The sequence below is a fragment of the Dromiciops gliroides genome, chromosome 4 (assembly GCF_019393635.1).
Source record: "Dromiciops gliroides isolate mDroGli1 chromosome 4, mDroGli1.pri, whole genome shotgun sequence".
NCBI classification, from domain to species: domain Eukaryota; kingdom Metazoa; phylum Chordata; class Mammalia; order Microbiotheria; family Microbiotheriidae; genus Dromiciops; species Dromiciops gliroides.
Window position 1 is genome coordinate 376,441,563 of NC_057864.1, and position 22,619 is coordinate 376,464,181.

At 38.1% G+C, this 22,619-nt stretch overlaps 1 protein-coding gene across 5 annotated transcripts in view; it reads right to left on the reverse strand.

The window, feature by feature from the left end:
• The window catches only part of REPS1 (RALBP1 associated Eps domain containing 1), a 100,021-nt gene extending 83,954 nt beyond the window's left edge, over positions 1-16,067 (reverse strand). For 4 of the 5 annotated variants that reach the window (XM_043962742.1, XM_043962743.1, XM_043962741.1 and 1 more), the window contains exon 1: positions 15,515-16,067. In XM_043962742.1, coding sequence (XP_043818677.1) covers positions 15,515-15,667 — 153 coding nt within the window. In that variant the 5' untranslated portion in view covers positions 15,668-16,067. Of the gene's footprint in view, positions 1-7,854; positions 7,865-15,514 lie in introns of all 5 variants that reach the window. The other variant, XM_043962744.1, reaches the window with a different exon arrangement.
• Positions 16,068-22,619: the final 6,552 nt, after the last annotated feature.

Consider the following 22,619-nt stretch of genomic DNA (forward strand, 5'->3'; position numbering starts at 1 on the left):
AATTTCATTTTACTGGATTTGGCTCATTATCCTAACCTGTCAAGTTACTTTTTATGTCATTTTAGCTTCATGTCATTTGCAAATTTCATAATCATGTCCTTTGTGCTCTTTAAATTTTTTTTTTTGGTGAGGCAATTGGGGTTAAGTGACTTGCCCAGGGTCACACAGCTAATAAGTGTTATGTGTCTGAGGCCGGATTCGAACTCAGGTACTCCTGACTCCAGGGCTCTATCCACTGCACCACCTAGGTGCCCCTCCTCTGTGCTCTTTAAAAGCTACCAATTATTTCTTTTTTAAAAGATAAATTTTACTGGTATATTTTATTTTATACTTTCTACATATCTCCTTTTTTTTTCCTCTCCCACAGAGCTGCTAATGATCTCTTAATTGCTAAATCTGTACCAAAGATGACAAAATAGGTATATGACCAATGTTCAAGAGGCTACAGGAAAACATGAACGCTAATGTACCGAGTTGAGCTGCAAATTGATCCAGTCACTCACAAAAGCAATTTGGAACTATGTTCAAAAAACTACTAAATTGTGCACAGCTGCTGAATCAGCAACACTGGGTGTTATACTTTCTTAGTTCTCAACACTATACTCTATCATTTGTTGAGGTATCTTTATAGCTGTAAGAATCATCAGTGTGGGCAACATGTGGAAATTATCATGGTTGAACAGTGAACTTCCTATGGCTCCAGAAAAACCTGAAACAGCAAGGAACAATATCAGAATCTGCAGTATGCAGAGCATAACTTTCCATGAATACTGACAGATACTGACATTAGAGAATATATTCACCTATATCAAAATATCAAAAAGATGTTTTCATCTTAAGTAAAATAGCATCCTCCCATAACATTCACATTTCTCTCTTAGAAAAATGGGGTGGTCATACATACTTAAGAAAGAGCTGGGGCAGCTAGATGGCACAGTGGATAGAGCACTGGCCCTGGAGTCAGGAGTACCTGAGTTCAAATCCGACCTCAGACACTTAACACTTACTAGCTGGGTGACCCTGGGCAAGTCACTTAACCCCAATTGCCTCACTTAAAAAAAAAAAAAAGAGCTAGTGTAATACAAACAACAAAGGACTTGGGTTTAAACCTAGATCTGCTGCTTATACATATGTGTCTCAGCCCACCTGGATTTCAGTTTCCTCACCAATAGCATAGGAAAGTTAAACGAGAAGAATTTCAAGGTCAATTTATTAAGGGCTCACTGTGCAAAGAATACAAGGAGAAATATAAAACAGTCTCTGTTCTTGCAGTTGTATCTTCTATATGGAGGAACAACACATGCACACATAAAGATAAGTATAAAAAAAGAAATATAAGATAATTTGAGGAGGCACTTGTACCTGGGGGAGGGGAAGAGGGAAGGAGGTTTCAAAAAAGGCCTCCTACAGGAAATGGTATTTGATCTAAGACTTGAAAAAGGGGATTTTAAAAGGTAGAGGTGAGGAGGAAGTATATTTCACATTATGGGGGCAGCCAGTACAAAAGCATGGAGACAACCTTGTATAAAAGAACCAGGCAAGCTTTCAGAGGTTTTCTACAGCAGACCACATTTTTATGGTCAGAATGATGACTAAAGAGAATGTAAACTCATTTTGTGTCTATTTAGTGACTTAAAAAAGTATAAGAACAGAATACAGACTTGAAGATGCTCTTTCAACAAAACTATATTTCAAGAATCTATTAATACACTGCTAAATTGAATACCATATCATATGGTGCCTAACAGCATATAAAGAACATCAACATGTTATAAAGGAAAGTGTATTGTTAAGTGTATACTATGTGTCAGGCATTACACTAAATGCTTTACAATTATTATCTCATTTAGTTCTCACAACAACTCTGTGAGATAGGAGCTCTTATTATCCCCATTTTACAGTTGAGTAAACTGAGGCAGAACGAGATTAACTGATATGCCCAGGATCACACAGATAGTTGCGTCTGAGACAAGATTTGAACACAGGTCTTTCTGACTCTAAGCTCCATGCTCTATCCACAGTGCCACCTTGTCTCTACCATAGTTTTTCCTTCTTTTATAATTTAATTTTTTCAATTTAGAAAAACTGTTTTTTTCCCCTCCCAGGAACCTTCCCCACTGGGGGTGGGGAGTGGCGGTAGTGTTTAAACTCATAACAAATATGCATAGTCAAACAAAGAAAAACTCTACATAAGTCATTTCTCAGAAGTCATTAAAGCATTGTTCTATTACATTCAGATAACTTAATTTGTTCATCCATTCCCCAACTAATGAGGGTACTCTTAGTTTCTAGCTCTCTGCCACAACAAAAAAGAGAGAGGTGGGGGTGTGTGTGCACGCATGCATGCGTGCATATATATTGGTCCTTTTCTTCTTTCTTTGCTTTCCTTGTGATATAAACCCAGTAATGGTATGGTTGAGTCAAAGGATATGGCATAGTTTGAACTTTTGGGGCATAGTTTCAATTTGCTTTCCAGAACTACTGAACCAATTCACAACTCCAACAACAAAACAATACATTAATGTGTCCATTTTCCCACTCCCCCTTCAACATTTATCATTTTCCTTTTTGTATTAACTTTGCTGATCTGATGGGTATACAGAAAACTTTCAAAGGTGTCTTTAATTTGTATTTTTCTAATTATTAGTGACTTGGAGTATTTTTTCATAAGGCTACTGATAGCTTAGATTATCTTTCTTAAAAAACTGCTTGTTCATCTTCCTTCACCTTATTCTTTTCATGTACTTTATTTCCAAGCCCTTCTAATGACAATGATAATAATAGCTAACATTTATGTGTGTACACACATATATAGAGCAGATAGAGGTGTAAATATATAAAATATATATGCTTAATATATAGTTTAATCTATCCGTAAATATAGCTTTCAAAGATTTCAATTTCTTCACTTCCACAAAACCCATTTCTTTTATACAACAGTTTATGGGTAATGATATAGAACTGTACAATTATAAAACATTATGATATTGGAAGAATCAAAATTACTAAGAACACAAAGAGCAACGGAATATTTGAAATGCATATAAGCTATAGCATGTTACAATTATCACTTGCATGTGAGGAATACGAATAAAAGATATCACTGAAGACATGTATAACAAGAAAAGGATATGTGCCATTCATATCTTAAGAACCAGAGGCAAAGGGTTATTAGCCTAAAAGCTATAACGTTACCCATGAAATTTAAAAGAACTGAAGAAAGGTCTTCAAGTGAATCTAATAGGTAATCTACAAGAGATTAACAGTAGATATGGAAAACTGAATAAAATGAAATGACATGAGACGCTGGATCTGCATGGGAAAAATTATACATACATATGAAAAAAATAGATCCAGAGTATCAAAGTAAGTAGGCCTGTTATTTCATTTTGGGGCCTTTTCTCTCCATACTAACTCACAGAATCAATACATTTTCATAAGATGTTGTGGGAAATACGAAAGTAATATAAGACATGGTCCATGACTTCAAGAAATTTAAACTCCTCAGGAAAAATATACAAAAAGGTTAAACTGCATGATATTGTTAAGTAAACAATTCAAAGGAGCAATAAGGATTTAAATTAAGAACATGAGGAAACTGAGACTCAAAGAGATTAAGTAGCTTGCTTAAGGTCATGCAATAAAAGCTACAATTTAGTTTTAGTGAGTGAGAGCCAAATCTATATATCCAAAAGTTAAAAATAGTAAATGAAATATAGAAATGATCAACAAAACAAAAACTGAGTTTTTGAAAATGCTAACCAAAGAAATTAAATCATTCAGCTAACCTGATCAACCAGATGAAAATCTAATTATCAGGAAGGAAGGAAGGAAGGAAGGAAGGAAGGAAGGAAGGAAGGAAGGAAGGAAGGAAGGAAGGAAGGAAGGAAGGAAGGAAGGAAGGAAGGAAGGAAGGAAGGAAGGAAGGAAGGAAGGAAGGAAAGAAGGAAGGAAGGAAGGAAGGAAGGAAGGAAGGAAGGAAGGAAGGAAGGAAGGAAGGAAGGAAGGAAGGAAGGAGGGAGGGGAGAGAAAAATTTTACAAGACAGAGAAAATAAAGTAATTAATGGAACCTAAAATATATATATATATAGCAAACCAAACTTCAAGAAAATGAATGATTACCAACAAAAGTATAAAATACTCATTTCAATAAAACAGAAAGAGATCTCTCATGACCCAATCACAGGAAATGAAATTGAAAAAGCAATAAAGAATTGCCAAAGAAAAGAAACTCCAAGCATATATGGATTTACCATCAAACGTTTGAAGGGCAACCCCCAAAACACACAAGGTATGGGCAAATGACAACATTTTAGTGCTCTAGGAAACTCTAAGACTTTAAGTTGCAGTGACTGTGTTTACCTACATCAGAAGAGGATATTTATTCATCTGGGAGTTCCCATCACCAAGTGAAATCAAAGGTCTAGTCCCTATTCCTATCCCTGAAAGGGCAATTAATACATATGCTGCACAAATTATCTTCAGTAATTGATAAAGTTCCCTCCTAAATTCTTTTTAAGAAACAAACAGTCCTATTACCTCAACTAAGGAGAGAAAAAGCAAAAACAAGAACTATAGTCATATATTACAAATGAGATAGTGATACAAACAATTTAAATATCATCCTTTCAAGGAGATTACAGAAAAAAAAATTTACAAAGACCAAGTTGGATTTATACCAGCTATGAAAAGATGGTCAACATAAGAAAATAACTAACACAATGAATCACTTTAAAAACCATACCAACCAAAATCATAATATCAACAGATACAGAAAAAACTTCTGATGACAAACAATGACATACTAACAACTATAGAACACAGGCACAGAAATCTTATTATTTAATAGGACAATGTGCATGCAAACACATGCTCAAAATTCTAGCATTATTTGAAGAGAAATAGTAAAAGATTTCCCAATAAATATAGGGTTTTAAAACAAAGATGCTCCTTTCTCCATTACTGTTTGTCACAGAAATACTATTGTTAATTATAAGACAAGAGAAAGACATTAAAGACAAACATTAGAAAAGACAAAATTAAATTATCCCTATTTGCAGACAAGATTGTTTACTTATAAAGCCCAAGAGAAAGAGCAAAGAAACTGAGAAAATAACTTTGGTTAAGTATCAGAAGCAAATACATAAAAACATTAATACTTCTGTATAGCAATTATGAAAACCAGAAGGATATGAGAAATCCCAAATAACCACATGCACATACCTAAGAGACAATGTGCCAAGACATGATTAAGACACATAAAAATGATTTTAAAACACTATCTAATCAAGAGAACAAGTAAGTAGAGATATATTCATTGTTCGTGGCTGGACTGTGCCAATATGATAAAAATACTTCACAAATTAAGTTACAGATTTAGTGCTACAACAATCAAATTATCTAGGACAAAACTAGACAAAAAGGAAATTACATTTGGAAGAACAAAAGGCAAACAATTTCAAGGGAAATAAAGATAAATGTATAAATAGAAGGATTAGATATAACCAGACTTTTAACAATACAATAAAGGGTTGCCAATTAAACAAGAACTACTGGGAAAACTTGTTTGGAAAAAAAACATTAGAGCACCATCTTGTGCTATATACCACATTGTTTCAAATAGATATGCAACCTAAATATGAAAGATTATGTTTTTTAAAACTGGAGGAAAATGGATGGATGGAGGTACCTTTCAGAATTATGACTAAAGAAAGAATACTTTAAAAAATGCAAGAGATTACAAAAGAAAAAGTTTTACCTGCATGAAAGTGAAAAACTTTCGCACAAATAAAGTCAATGTAGACAGGATAAAGAAACAGAACTTGACAGAAAAATCTTTGCATTAATTATCTTGGATAAGCATCAGATATCCAAATATGTAGAGAATTAACATAAACATATGGTGTCCCAAAAATTTTTAGTTTCAAGTTTTAATAATTTCATAAGTGCTAGAAACTTACCCCCAAAATCACTTGAAAGATTATTTAAATTTCTTTTATACTTATAATATTTTGAATTTTGAATAAATTTTTAATTTTAAGATATGGTACCCTATCATTGTGCATTGTGTGCAACAATTTCTGGCTAACACTTTCTGAAACCAAATTGGTAAAGGAGATCCTCTAACTTGGTCACCTGATCTATTCTCATAATACTTTTCCTTGTGGAGTCACATCAAAACTGTTATGCATGCCTTCTAAACCTCATTCTTTGGATGATTTTAAGGTGAAAATTACAAAGATGATTCTTTTAGTTACTTATCAGCAACTTATGAAAGTTTTTAACAAAATTCAAAATTTGACCAGAGTAATATATGGCACAAGACAATGGTTATGGTGAATTTTAATAAGAAATGTATCACTTAAAAAAAATTAGATAATTAACTTTTCAACCGTAGCACTTATGCTTTTGAAGACCAAGAACCATTCCTAATTAGATAGCTGGACAAAGAAAAGGAAATGCAAATCAAAACAATCCTGAGGTTTCAACTTAAGCCCAGCTAACTGGTAAAGATGAAAAAAGATAGAAATGGTTGATGTTGGAGGAACTCCAAGAAGATAAGCATATTAATACAGTATTGTGGAGCTGTGGATTTTATAAAAACATTTGGAATTATACAAAAAAAGTGACTGAAATACCCATAAAATTTGACCAAATGTATGAATGAAAACATTTATTAAGACTCTTAGTAAAGCAATGCATCCAAAATTAGAAGGGAGGCAGAAAGCTAGGAAACAATTTTTATGGCCAGTACTTCTGATAAAAGCCTCACTTCCAAAATATATAGGGAACTAAATAAAATTAATAAGAATCCAAGTCATTCCCCAATTGAGAAATGATCAAAGGATATGAACAAGCAGTTTTCTGATGAAGAAATCAAAGTTATACCTGCTGTCTAGGGGAGGAGGGAGGGAGGGAGAAAAATCTGAAATTGTAAAGCATGTATAAACAAAAGTTGAGAACTATCTTTACATGTAACGGAAAAAATAAAATACCTCATATATTAAAAAAAAAATCAAAGCTATCTATTACCATATGAAAAAATGCTCTAAATCACTATTGATTAGAGAGATGCAAATTAAAACAACTCTGAGGCACCAACCTGACACCTATCAGATTAGCTAATATGACAAAAAAGGAAAATATTAAATGTTGGAGAAGCTGTGGAAAAATTGGAACACTAATGCATTGTTGGTGGAGCTGTGAACTGATCCAATCATTCTGGAGAGCAATTTGGAACTAGGCCTAAAGAACTATGGGACTCTGCATACCCTTTGATCCAGTAATACTACTACTAGGTCTACATGCCAAAGAGATCATAAAAAAGGGGAAAGGACCCACATGTACAAAAATATGTACAGCTGCTCTTTTTGTGGTGGCAAGGAATTGGAAATTGAGGGGATGCCCATCAATTGGGGAATGGCTGAACAAGTTGTGGTATATGAATGTAATGGAATTCTATGGTGCTGTAAGAAATGATGAGCAGGAGGAATGCAGAGAAACCTGGAAAGAGTCACATGAACTGATGATGAGTGAGATGAGCAAAACCAGAAGAACATTATACACAGTATCATCAACATTATGTGTTGATCAACTGTGATAGACTCGATTCTTCTCACTAATACAACAGTACAAGAAAGTTCCAAAAGACTTATGATGGAAAAGGCTCTCCAAATCCAGAAAAAAAAAAGAACTGAGGAATATGGATGTGGACTGAACCATACTATTTCTTTTGTTTTTGGTGCTGTTGTTTTTCCTTTTTGCTCTAATTCTTCTCTTATGACATGACTAATACAGAAATATGTTTAATGTTATTTTATGTATATATATATATATATATATATATAACCTACATCAGATTACCTGCTGTCCAGGGGAGGCAGGGAGGGAGAAAAATTTGAAATTAGTAATCTTATAAAAACAAATGTTGAAAACTATCTCTACATGTAACTGGAAAATAATAAAAAACTTTTATTTAAAAAAAAAGACTCAGTATATGCAAGGCATTGTGCTGAATGCTTGGGACACAAATAGTACTTGGTCTCAAGGAAGTAATATTCTAATGAAAGAGTTAACAAAAATGTATATAGCTTCAAGTCAATAAACAAGTGCCTAATATGTGTCAGGGCTAAGCCCTATGGATATAAAATAAAGCAAAAGACAGCCCCTGGTCCCAAGGATCTCACAATGTAATAGTGGAGGTGACATGCTTAAAATAACTGTGTACAAATAGGCTATATACACAAAACTAGAAATAGTCAGCAGAGGGAAGGCAATAGCATGAAGGAGAATTGAGAAAGGCTTCTTCCAAAGTATGTAATTTTAGCTGGGACCTAAAGAAAGCCAAGGAAGCCAGTAGATGGAGATCAGGAGGAAGAGAATTCTAAGCATGCAGGATAGTTGGTGAAAATGCCCCATTAAGAGATGGAGTATTGTGTTCAAGGAACTGCAAGAAGGCCAGTGCCACCATACATAGAAGAGGGTTTAAGGTGTAAGAAGACTGGAAATGTAGTAGGGGGCCAGGTTACAAAGGGCTTTGATTGCTAAATTATTTTATATTTGATCTTGGAGGTGATAGGGAACCACTGGAGTTTACTGAGTGGAGGGGCTGTAGTGCGTGACAGGGTCAGATTAGGGTATTAACAGTTCCATGGAAGGAACGTAGTGGAGAGAGACTTTATGATAGGCACACCAACCAGCAGACTATTGCAATAGCCCAGGAGTGAGGTAATGAAGGCATGCAAAGGGACCATATGTGAGAGGTATTACAAAGGTAAAATAAATTCCATTTTGGACATGCTGGGTTTAAGACGTCAATGGGACATTAAGATGCATATGCTTTGGGGCAGCTAGATGGCACAGTGGATAAAACACCGGCCCTGGGGCAGCTAGGTGGAACAGTGGATAGAGCACAAACCCTGGAGTCAGGAGGACCTGAGTTCAAATCCGGCCTCAGACACTTGACACTTACTAGCTGGGTGACTCTGGGCAAGTCACTTAACTGTCATTGCCCTGGGGGGGGGGGAGGGAGATTTCCATTCATTCATTCATTCATTCAAATATTTACTGAATGCCTATATGCCAAACACTGTGGAAAATAAAAACATATATGAGATATAACCCATCCCCTTTGAAAGTTTATATAGGGGAGGTAAATCAAATAAATAAAGAAATATAGAGAAGTAAAGTGTGGCACAGTGCAGCGGGCTTCTTCTCTTGCTTCTGACATAGCACCTGTGTGATCCAGGCAATTCTCTTTAAGAATATAGGTTTCGGAACAGCTGCCAATATGCTAGTTTCCACAGGAGGAATTCTCATTACCAATGATAATTCGAGTCTATTCAGAACACAGAATGAAACACTGGAAGACTAATGGTAGTTTTTAAAATGGGAAGGCCTTTGTTTCATGGAGAAGTGTGGGAGTCACTTTTTTTTAAATTGCAACCCTCCAAAGCAAATCCAGTTCATTCGCCTCCTTGTGTTCTGTTTCAAGTCTGGACTACTGTCCATCTTCTATATCTTTCTTAGATATATATATTGATGGACAGGCTCAGTGTACCATAGTTTAGATATTGGGCACTCTTCAGACAACTGGTTATTCCTGTATGCACTGTTAGGGCAAACTCCCAAATGCTTATGGAACTCATTTAGAAGACTCTCAAATGTTCCAGGGCTGGTGGATGAGCACAACAGTAAGCAAACAGGTGCATCTGAAGGCATTTCCTTATCTATATGGAATTCCCCTTCAGAGCCCAACACTTTAGTTCAGCTCACCTCCCTTTTTGTCTTGCTAGATAATTCTCAAGGTCTCAGGTTATTTTGACATCCTTTAGGAGGAAAATTTTTAGACCTGCTCTATGAAATGGAGCTTTTTTCCAGAATCAACAAACAAAAGGTACAGTGGGAACTTATGGAATCTGTACCTTTCAGCCAATCATTTTATTGTCAAGATGTAGTTGACTGAAAGCCTGCTGGCTTCTTTCTAATAGCCTCATTGAGGATATTCTCAAGTCATATGTAGATTATTCTCATTTTTATTCTTCTAGTTTTGTATTAATTTTGATTTTTGCTATAAAGACTAGAGTTTGAATGTAATCACTGACAATAGAAATATAACGACATAAATAAGCTATAGTTTTGCCACTTTTGACATTTACAAAAGCAAACAGAAAAATTATGGTTTTCATGGAAATTAGGAAAGGCAATGTGTCCAACATTATGCAATGACAAATGGCACCATTCTAAAAGGTTTCAGTTAAGATCAGTACATGGAAGGACGAAGCATGTATGGGAAAAGAGGTAAAGTATAGGAGAGTTTGTTAACAGTATGGTACACTGAATGTGTAACCTATATCAGATTGCTTGCTGGCCTCGGGAGGGTAGAGGGTGGGAGAAAAATTTGGAAATCAAAATCTTACAAAAATGAATGATGAAAATATGTTTACATGTAACTGGAAAAAATTTTTTTTTAAATACTATCATTAAAGCCAAAAGAAAAAAAGGCAACCCAATAGGATACACTGGAAAAGGATAATAGAGGTTACTACTGATGCAATGAGACTATTAAGAGCTAAGTCTTATATTGTACATTAAAAAAACAAAACTAGCTACAGGATTTGTACCTTGATGAAGGAGACAGAAGTTTAATAAGGTGAACAGAGGGACATGACATGGCAGGATTGGAAAGCTGAGAAGACTAGATTTTATTATTGAAGGAGTTTATAGATCTGGTTCCATATGGAATGTTGGAAATGTCCCACCTTGACTTCAAAATTCATGAAATCTAAAACTAAACTTTATTACTTGACTTTCTTCCCTCTCAAGCCAACTGTTTTCCTCAACTTCACCACTCTTCATTGTTATCATCCTTCTCCCAGTCACTGAAGCTTGAAACCTTCAATTCATTGCTGACTCATGCTATTCCTACCTTCCCTGACATAGCCATACCAAATCCTTCATGATCTCCATATCTGCCCCCACATTAGTCCAAGCCCTGCTTAATTTACTAAGTTATTATATACTCTCTTACTTGGTCTTCCAGATTATTCTCTCTCTAACCCTAACCCTAAAGTACTACTCTCACCATTTATTTTTCTGCACTCAAGAAGCAACAAAGCTTTCTTTATGTTTATCACATCTTCAAATATCCTAATCTTGCCCTACTCGATCTTATTTCCCACTCCTTCCCCAAAGAGGTATCTTCTGCTCTAATTAGGCCAACCTACACATTCCTGTTTGTACTTATTGTCCTCTCTATTCCCTTCTCTTTGCCTATCCCCATCACAGTCCAGCTCAAGTACTATTTCTTGAATATGTTCCTTAAACTGTGCCAGTCTATACTGATTCCTTCCTTCTTTGAACTCCTTCTGCACTTTTAGCATATATGTACTGCCTTACATTACTTTCACTGTGCTAGTCTTGTCTCTCCAATTTGCCCAGAGGAAACTGAACCATAGAGAAAGGTTAAGTGATGTGCCAAAGATCACACATCTATTTAACAGCAAAGTTAGAACTAGATCTTAGCCTAGCATCCTTCCTCCCCCACTAAGCCTTGCAGGTATACTTAGAGTCCCCACAATGTTCAATAACAACTGCCAACAAGCCATAAGTTGGACATTAGCATATTACTAACTGAATGTATTTGAACAGAAGACATTAAGAGCTGGAAAGTAAGGGTTAGGTAGATAGTAGCTTTTCTAATGTGCTTCTGACTTGGAACAATGGTATTCCCTCAAATCTGAAACCCCGCCTTTCCTCCAAAGAAGACAGTTCATTAAAACTATATATCTTGTTCCCCCATGTGCTATGAATTAGCCCAAATTTTTAGTAACTTCCCTCCAAGTCATTCAGCTAGCTAATCAGTATTTAGTATTATAAAAGTACTGCTTCAGGGAGTTTCCACACTGTAGCAAATTTGTTGCCAATCCCGACTGCTTTTGTTATTTATTTTTTTCACTTCACGCAAGGCAACAGAAATAGGTCGAATTTTTCTAAACAATACCATTCAATTCAGCAAACATTTATTAAGTGCCTATTAAGTCCAAGACACTAGGGATACAAAGACAAAAAGTTCCTAATGGCATTTAACACTTTCTACCACCATCTTCTCCTGGATTAGTCTCTCTTCCCCAGATTTTTGTGCCATTGCTCTCTCCCCATTTTCTTCCAATCTGTCTGACTCTTCTCAGTCTCCTTTCCTGAGGTCATCCTGTCCACATCCCCTACCCCCAATCTCTTTTCTTTCTCTACACTCTCTACCTTGGTAATCTCATCAGCTGCCATAGGTTCAATCACTATTTAAAAAGATAACTACAAAATATACATATCTAGACTTCATCTTTTTTCAGAGCTTTGGTTTTGCATCACTTGCCGGACACTTCCATTAGGAAGTCTCATAGACATCTCAAATTCAACATTTCTAAAACGGAATTCATCTCCATTTCCACCCCACCCCCCAAACCTATCCCTTCTCCTAACTTTCTATACTTGTGCAACATTTCTCTCCATTCATCCATCACCATCATTCTAGTTCTGTTCTAGCCCTTACCACCTTTCTCTTAGACACCGGCAATAGCCTCCTAATTGGTCTGTGTGAGCCTCTCCTCCCTCCAATCTATAGTCCTTTACAGAATATCACTTGTTTGCTCAAGACGCATTGTTTTTCAATTTTGTCTAACTCTTCATGGCCCCATTTGGGGTTTTCTTGGCAAAGATACTGGAGTGGTCTGCCATTTCCTACTCCAGCTCGTTTTACAGATAAGGAACTGAGGCAAACAGGGTTAAGTGACTTGCCCAGAGTCACAAAGCTAATGTGTGTGAAGCCACATTTGAACTCAGAAGATTCCTGACTCTAGATCCACACTATCTGTTCTATCCACTGCACCACCGAGCTGCCCAGAAGGAGCCTTGGTAGTTTCCTATTGTTTCTAGGATAAAATATGAGCTCCTCTGCTTGGCATTTAAGGCCCTTCACAATCTGGCTCCAAACAAGCCTTCAGGATTGATTTCACACCACTCTCTTTCATGCACTCTATGTTCTGGTCAAACTGTAACTGTTCCCTAACTTAGCATTCCATCTCCTACCTCTAAGCCTTTGCACAGGTTGCATCTCTCTATGTAGCAAACATTTCCACTCCTCATCTCTAACCCTTGGAATCTCTAGTGCTCTTAAAATATCAATTTAATGGCATTTCAATTTTTCTTTGTATTTCCACAGCCTAGCACACAGTATGGCAATTGAATTAGAAATGTTTCATAATAGTTAAATTTTAAAATAATATGGGTAGATCTAGCAAATTTTAAGAAAAAGGAGTAATTAAATCATTGTACCTATGAACATATCCTAAATCTGAGAACCCAGGTTGTCTCTAACTCAGCTCAGAGAAATTTATCATCAGCTTTTCCTTTTCTCAATATACCCTAAAGTAGTATTAGTCTTAACATGAAGAGTGACTTTTTAAATTTTGATAACTATTTCAATATAATTGAATTCCTTTGTAATTCTCTGTATTTTTAACTATTTTGATATAATTGGTTTCCTTTGTAAGTCTATGAACTTTAATTTATGCATCCAAAATGACTCTTTTAAGAAGGGATCCAAAGCCCTCATCAAACTACCATTTTTTTTTTTTGGTGAGGCAATTGGGGTTAAGTGACTTGCCCAGGGTCACCCAGCTAGTAAGTGTTAAGTGTCTGAGGTCAGATTTGAACTCAGGTCCTCGTGAATCCAGGGCCAGTGCTTTATCCACTGTGCCACCTAGCTGCCCCAAACTACCATGATTTTTAAAACAAAATTGCTTTTAAAGTTAAGAATTCCTACCCTAATTTTAACTCCTAAATAATACAAGGAATGCATTAAAATAACAAGCTAATTTCCACAAAAAGAACCATACCTTTAATGAACATGCTCAGACATGATCTCTATTAAATCTAATTTCAAAAATCCATATTCAGAAAATGGCTCAGTATTATACTTTTAACAAAGCAGTAAGGCAACTCCACTAAGATATGAGCTTGTAATTTCTGGCTGTCATTCAAATCTGATACCTAGGACACTAAACTTTTTGCTTTAAGGTTAAATGAAGCAATTTAACAAATACAAGATAAACAGATAGTACTCATTCAAAACAGAGCCTACACAAGATATCTAATGAGTACTTACAGAAACCCTACAGTTCCCTGTTTCTATATGTTTTCATAGATTAAAAGAATTTTTAAGATGGGAGTGCCTAAACTGTTTAAATGTCAATTTTACAACTGAAGAAATCAAAACTCAAAGAGATTAACTGAAGAAATGATGGAACTGAAAGCCAGAGTTTCATGTTGCTTAGACCAGCACTCTTGCCACTATACTATGCCATGTGTGTGTATGCATTAATCTAAGTCTTGGTGTTTCAAATAATTGGTTTAGATCAATATTTTTAAAGTGAAAGGTTAAAATCTATTAAAGATATCCTGGTTAGGCAAGATCTCTAGTAGTTAGTCATGCTTCTTATTAAATAGCTTTGTATTAAACACTAAAGCATACTACAAACAGAATACTTACTTTTCTTAAAAGCTAGGAGATAAAAAGCTTTTTAAGTCAGTGGCTTTTTTTTTTAAGCAGTGGCTTCAAGATGAGCCAAATGTCCATAATCTAGAGAGGACAAAATATATTTTTGAACCTGAGGTGTTCGAATGTTACCCTACTTTATAGGGTTAATTCAGGAGCAAAACTCCATAAATAACTAAATGTTTGTCATTTCACATATGTATGCAAAACATAAACTGATCTAGTTTTCTTTCAACTCTTCAAAGACCTTTTAATAGGAAAAGGAAGGGATGGAGGGAGGGGGGATTTTAAGTTTCTACCTGTTCTGATAACTTTAATTCTGCTATCCCAGCTACCAAACATCTTACACCCAAAATTATAACTATATAATTCTTTTTACTGAAATTCTTTCACTTTTAGAACACATATGGTATACAGCAAGTTATAATTCAATTTGATTCAAGTATCTGAGCACATAGTAGGTACCAGGCACTCACTGGGTTTGCCCGCTGGTGGTACGAGAAAAATTAAGGAGTCCCTGCCTTTGAGAAACTAAATGGGGCAAAACATGTGCCTGGATAATAAAATGGAAACTATGTAACATGTACAGGAAAACATGTACATAGATAATACAAAGTGAAGACTATTACTTGAAAACTTCAAAGTTTTAGAAGACTTATTCTGCCACTCCTAAACTATTCCTATGAAGCTAACCTTTACCTCTTCCTTTTGCCCACTTCAAAGTATGACACCACCCACAGGCACCTGCTGCCCCCCTTCCCCGGGCTGGGAGCTGCTAGAAAGATTCAATCTGCTGATCCCCAGCCTTTCCATGGCAATGGTGTCGGTTTTCTCGTGCCAGGCAGGCAGGTAGGAGAGCCAGCGCTCCAGGATTGCAGGGGCCTCGCCAGCCAGCCACCCCGGCCCGGCGGCGGATCCCAAGCCGGGAGGACCATTTGGGGGAGGGGAGAGAGCGAACTTACCTGTAAGACCACCTCGTTGGGGAGCTGCGCGGCCCGGAACAGCTCCACCACCCTCCCGTTGGACGCCACCTTCTTGGTGCTCTCGATGTCGCAGTAGGAGAATAGATCGGAGTAGTATTTCTGCTCCGCATCGCTCAGCGTTAATCCCTCCATCTTCTTCCCCACCCCACCCCCTTCCCTGGCTCCTCGCCGCCGCCCCGCCCCGCGACCCCGGGGCGGCGGGGCCTCGGGCCCGGCTTCCCTCCGGAACCCCTCGAACTCAGTCGCGGGGAGACGGAGCGTGGGCCGGGCGCCAGGCAGCCCCCCTACACCGCCGCCCTAACCCGGCTCGCGGGCGCGCACGCACACCGGGTCTGGTCTGCTTAGAGCCCGGTCTTCCCCGCCGCCACCACCGGCCGGGACACAAGCAACAGGGCTGGAAGAGAACAGGAGGCTCCGCGTGCCGCCGCCGGCGCTCCCACCTTCCGAACAAGGGGCTCCTTCTTGCCCCGACTCCGGGGCTGGCTCGGAGGCGCGAGGCCCAGGATCCGACTCGGGCTCCGGCACCTACAGCGGCGCCGCGAGGCGAAGGCGACCTCTCCGAGCCTCCGCCTTCGCCGCGGGTTCGAGCCGCCCCCTCTCCTTCCCTCCTCCCTGCTCCCCACTCGACTTCCCGCCTAGCTTCCTCTTCCGCCCACCCTTTCGGGGTCAACCCCCTAGAAGAGCGGCTGCGCCCCAGAGAAAGTTGTGGGGCTTTTAAGCTAAAGTTTCAGGGGGCGCCTGGCTGAGCGCGGCTACCGCTCCGCCTCCCTCCGCCGCCATTTACTGCGCTCCAACCCCACCGCGGACGTGCCCGCACTAATACTGACAGCGGCCGCAGCGACGGCGGCAGCGCCAGACCCGGATGTGAGGCCGAAGGCGAGCGAGCGCGAGGGAGGGGTGGGGGGAGAGAAGGAGAGAGAGAGAGAGAGAGAGAGAGAGAGAGGAGAGAAAGAGAGAAACCCCCAGCAGAGGCTCGTGCCTTTCTCGAGAGAGGAAGACGGGACCAGCGCCCTCTGCTGGTGGGCGATCCCCCCCAAGGCTGAGAGATGCCGTCCCGCCCCCCTATGCTCAGCCCAGCCCCAAAAAAATTTGTCAAAATTTTTTTTTCCTCAGTAGGAGTCCCCCAAGCCTGGCATGCTCTCCTTCCTCTACTCCGACTACTGACCCCCTTGACTTCCTTTAATTCCCAACTAAAATCTCACCTCTTACAGGAAGCCTTCCTTAATTCCAGTGCCTTCCCTCTGTTATTTCCTATTTATGCTGTATATACCTTACTTTGTATATATTTGTCTGCATGTTGTCTTCCCCATTCCATTGTAAGCTCCTGGAGGACAGGGACTGTCTTTTGCCTCTTTTTGTATCCCTACCATGCCTGGTATGTAGTAGACACTTAATAAATGATGGATGAATTGAATTGATGACAAGTATGAGGACATTTATAATATTATTACTATTATCATTATCATCTTACATTGCCCAAGTGGTTATTATTTATTACTTATAGTATGACTATGATTAATTTTTTAAATAGCCATTCTTGTAATCTCCACCTCCAAAGAAAGAACTGATATTGATTAAACAGACTGAAGCATGCTATTTTTCACTTTCTTTCATTTATTCTCTTATTCAAGTTTTCTTATACAAAATAACTAATATGGCAATGTTTCACATAATTTCAAAAAAAAATAACCATTCTTGACATTGGTGTAACACTTTTGACTTTTCAAAACATTCACATAAACAACTACACAGATGCTACTTTACCCTCCCAATCTCCCTGGAAAGTAGATAAATTGTTTTATTCTTATCCTTTCCTTTTTCACAATGAGGAGAATTGAACACCCAAGGATCCCATTTCCATCATTCCAGACCTCCAACTTTGGATAAATCAGGTCACCTCTCTGGACCTCACTTTCCTCATCTGTATGTAAAGATTGAGGGGTCTGGAAAGTTTGATTGTCACTCAACCCCACTAAAACTGTGTTGAGATGTCCGGATACTTTAAGGAGATGAAGTAGTTCTCAATCATTCAGTCTCAATAATTGGCTTTAGAACTGGATTGAAAATACCCAGAAATCCTGTTTAGATTGCCTAAGGAATCTTGATAACACTCTAGGGGATATCTATAAAAGTTATCAAGCTAGTTCAGATGAGAAGATTGGAACAAGTGTGACATTCCAATAAAAGCCCTGAGAAGGGACCCTTGGGGAGAGAAAGGAAGGAGAAGTCTCAGTTTTGGCCTCCACCCGGATTTCCATTTCGGTGAAGGGAAGACCTTGCAAGCTTCCCAGGGTCCATAATATTTTGGTCTTCTCATCCATATCCTAACACTATCTCCAGAGACAGTAACAAGGTGCAATTTAGGGAGAGCATTTTCACTGTTCCATCAGGGGCTTGGCAAAGAAGTGACACAATACCTAAGGAGAACTTCTTATGTACCCCAAAATGGTAGAAATGTTCTTCAAGTAACCAGGAGTGATGAGTTACCCCTTTGCCACCTGTGCTTTCTGAGCATTCTCTATGTACTGATGGGAGAGTATGTCATAGATTTGGGGGAGGAAATGGCTTTCTACCAACTATTGTTAACTGTACTAAGTAAATAACCTTTTCTAAAAGCTACTTGAGGATTATTGACTAAATGAGACCAATTGATAATCATGCTTGGAAGTATGTACACCAGAACGGACGTTTGAGCTGAGAGTACTAAATAGACATCCCCTCCCCCAAAAGTTTAGGATTACACCTAGATTCCTGTAGGGATCCGAGTAACCACTCTCCTGGGAATTCACTCCTTAGTCTAAGTGTGAGTTGGGAATAGATAATATGGGCTACATGTAAAATGAAGGGGGTTGGTCTAGATAGGTCTCTTTCTAGTCTAGATCTGTGCTCTTACAGTCCTAATCAGCAATAGAGTCAGGTCTTCTTTGACATGTAAGTTCAGTATCAAGGCTAGGGAATCTAGTGAAATGGAAAGAGGCTGGCTCTGAAATCAAAAGACCTGAGTTCAAATACTAGTTCTGTTACTCTATGTTATTACTGCTCTGTCTCAGCATTCTCATCTCAAAAAAAAAAAAAAAAAGATTAGACTAAATGACATTTGAATTCCTTTCCAATCCTAAATCTATGACCCTATAAAGATTTTCACAAAGCTAACAAAAAAGTAACTGCTAAACCATGGCTATGGGTTGGCTGAAGGCTACATTTGATCTTTCTATCCTATCTGGAGGGAAAGATTCTGCATATTTTGCCAGGCAAATAACTAGTTGTTTTTTAGTATAAGTGGACTCCCATTCCCAGATTTAGATTCCATAATAACATTTGCCCTAATGCAGGTTAGGCTGGAAGAATGAAATAACATTTCATATTATGATCTTGTCACATATATACATCATCATTATTCCTAATTTAGAATTCAGGAATCTTTTAATAAATATTTCCCAAATAATTATTGTTTTATGGCGGTTTGTTTGTTTGTTTTGTTTCTCTCCATACTGAATTCACATCCCAATTTCCTCTGGGCATACACTTGGTACTCCTCTCCCACTCCTCTGATGTGCTCATTACTGCCATCCCTTTGATGTCAGATATGACTGAAGATAAACTCACATTCCTCCTCACAGAGTTTGTTTGTGAACCCTCACAAATACCTGAACACCTCAACATCAACAGTAACTGTTTATCTCAGAAGCAGTAATTTGCTGAGCAGAGGAAAGCAAAGGTGAAACTAATTTGCCATGTATAAATATTTATCTTATTCAAAGTATGCCATTTTTTCTGTACTGTGTCTTAATCTGAAAACAATCTCTTTTTCTGGAAACCTGCAGAATTTAAGGTAGATGCTGTTTGATTTTACATTTCTGTTTATATAGTACTCTACGATTTGCAAAACACTTTTCCCACAATGGCCCTGTAAGATTGATAAAGATTATCATTATCATTTTTTAGGTGAGAAAATAAGGCTGAACAGAATTGTTATTTGTCCATAGTCAAACAACTAGTCTGTTGGTCAGTTCAGGATAGCATATCATTTCCTTCACATCTCATTTTAAATAGCTAGTATTTAGATAATGTTTTAAGTATTGAAAAGTGTTTTACAAATATCCAAACCAATCATCACAAGAATCATGTAATGTAGGTGATATTATTATTATTATTATTATTATTATTATTATTATTATTTGCAGGGCAATGGGGGTTAAGTGACTTGCCCAGGGTCACACAGCTAGTAAGTGTCAAGTGTCTGAAGTCGGATTTGAACTCAGGTACTCCTGAATCTAGGGCCAGTGCTTATCCACTGCGCCACCTAGCCTCCCCAGTAGGTGATATTATTACCCCCATTTTATAGATGAATGTTGTTCTTCATTCTTCATTTTCAAAGGAGACCAATACATCATGGCATGCATAAATTGGATATAAGTGAGTCACAGTTACACAAAATGATCGGCCTTACTCTCTCTTCCAGAGTCATTGAAGTACAGCATCTCTGTCTACTTCCATAACAGTGATTCTTATTTCTAGTTCTGTCATTGCTAACCACTCCCAAAATACAGCTACCCAAATGCAGAGCCTCATAAAATGTTCTAATATCAATGCTTTATTCCTCCATCAGCAAAAGTGATTACCTAATAGATTATGCCAATATAGGAATAAAAAAGGTTTCCTATTGTCTCTTATTAATAAGTGTACATTTAATTTATTTTCCAGAAATACAAAGATATTTTCTGTGGTTTGGGGATGTTAGAGGTTGATAGGGAAGCATGAAACTGTGGCTTGACCTTAACTGCTGTGATGTTTTCTATAATATCTGGTCTCTATAGGTCTAGACCCCTTTCTTATGTGTATGAGATCAGGCCCCTGACATTTCCTAGTTGTGTAACCCTGAGCAAGTCACTTAACCTCTATTTGCTTAATGGGGATAATAGCACCTACTTTATAGGGTTGTTGTGAGGATCAAATGAGATAATAGTTGTAAAGTGTCTGGCACATAATAAGTGCTACATAAATGTTGGGTATTATTATTATTATGTTTTTTCTTTCTTAGAATTTTGTAGCTACACAAACTTTCCTTCCTCACTTTGAGGAATGAAAATGAGCTTGTATTGATTATTGTTGAATAAATTCATGCAAACATATATTTATGCATAGTTGTATTAAAAAATAAAGCCTTTTCCTCCTTGTTAGATGTTTGGGTATTGAGAGTTTATTCCCCATTCCCCCATGGAATCTGTTAAGATTCCTATTTAGAATGCCAAGAGGCTAAAAAAATAAACCAAACCCATAGGCATCTCACCTCACTTGGGAGAATAATCTAAGACCATTTTTCTGGCATGTGATAGATAATTGGCTGTAAGTGTAAGTCTTGCTTTTTGCTTTCTCCCCTAAACACAACTGAGAAGGTCTCTCTATCTTACCTATAATCACTATTCATAGATAAAGTGTTCTTCAGAGCTTGAACAACCCTATAGCATTTGGTATCATAGAAAAGACCCTCTACATCCCCTTTTTTAGGTAATCTTGAATAAAATCAGAAACCATTCCAGTCCCATATTCTCATCCCCCTCAATTAATTACTGTACTCAAAGATCCCAAAACTTAGATCTGGAAGCCAAGATAGCAAAAAACTCATTGCTCTTCACTAATAACTGTCCTGGAACTTCCTAAAAGGAGCATCTCTAGCACACACTAGAAATGACTTTTTTCTATACAAAAAGGGAAAACTTTGACACCACCAATCTATGAAATTGCTGCACTATATACCACCACTCATGCTGCAGATTGGAGATCTGAACCACCTTCCTCCCACCTTCAGCCTGTGTAAAGATCATTTTTTAGTAAATCTTTTTTGGACACATAGGTCTTAGGAGGGGAATACCAAACTTTTTCCCCATAAAAATACTTCTGAGGAACTGCCCTGCCCCCCTTTGTCTGTGGCACCTGATTTGACACTTTCACCTCACCCTTGTTGCCACTAAAGCAAAGGACCCTCCCAACAACGGTCTTCCAAACTCTCCCTGGGGAGGAATTGTACAATAATTAGAGTGCTGAACTAACTGGCTGCAATGTGGAAGGACCAACCAGTATTACAGTAAGCAATGAGCTTCAGTGGGTCTGTCTTTTGCCACTGTATAGTGCTCACTTTTCTGCATCTGTTGCTGTCTACTTACTGTCACTGCTGGAGCCTGTGTCTCTGCCCCTTGATAGGATCTATTCCCCACTGCCTGCTTTGCCAAACTCAACCATTACCCCCTGTGCCATTTCAGGATAGCTACCACTTTGAAGGCCTAAACTCTTCTGTCCTATTCTGATAGAGTGTTGCTGTAGGCCTGAGCACCATTGTCTCACAACTGCTAGGGCCTGACTCCACCCCATTATGGTGTGCCAGGGCCTTCTAGTGTTGGCAGAATTATAGATGCTGCTACTCTGAGACTCTGACTCTACCCTCCTCTGCTCAGGGAAAGACATGAAGCAACACAAAAGTCAACAGAGCCAAAGACTATTCTAGGCCACAATTCAGGTACTCTTTTCCCCATGTACAAATGGCTTTTTCTGCTCATGTTAGGGAAATTTTGGTGGAATCTAGTGCTTTAGGGTTCTGTGTTTTCTAGGGTCCCTCAACTGAATCAACAGAGAAAATGATAGTTCACAGTTCAGGTGAGAGTGGGAACTAGTTAAACTGATTAGCTACCCTGCCTTGTCTTCAACTACTAAAATAGAGTACAATTGGAACAGTTGGCCATATTTCTAGAACTGTCTCTGGGATTCTGGAGAGACTTTAGCATTGTCCTTTCAAGTGCGTCCCCCAATGACTTGCATCAAAGAATTACAACAAAATCCATATGGCAAAACTGCACTTGGTCTCTCAAATTCCAAAATTAAAAAACAAACAAAACTCAGTTTATTCATCAGAGTTGATAGATAGTCATAAAATTCTGTTTTAGTTTGTATTCTCTCATTGTTAGGGGCCTTCCTGCCATCCCTCATTGGCTCACTATATCATTTACATTACAGGACTGAAAAGTGCTAATTCAGCTACATTGTCATTTCCAAAAAGCCATCCAAAGCCAATCAGTTTACACAAATACAA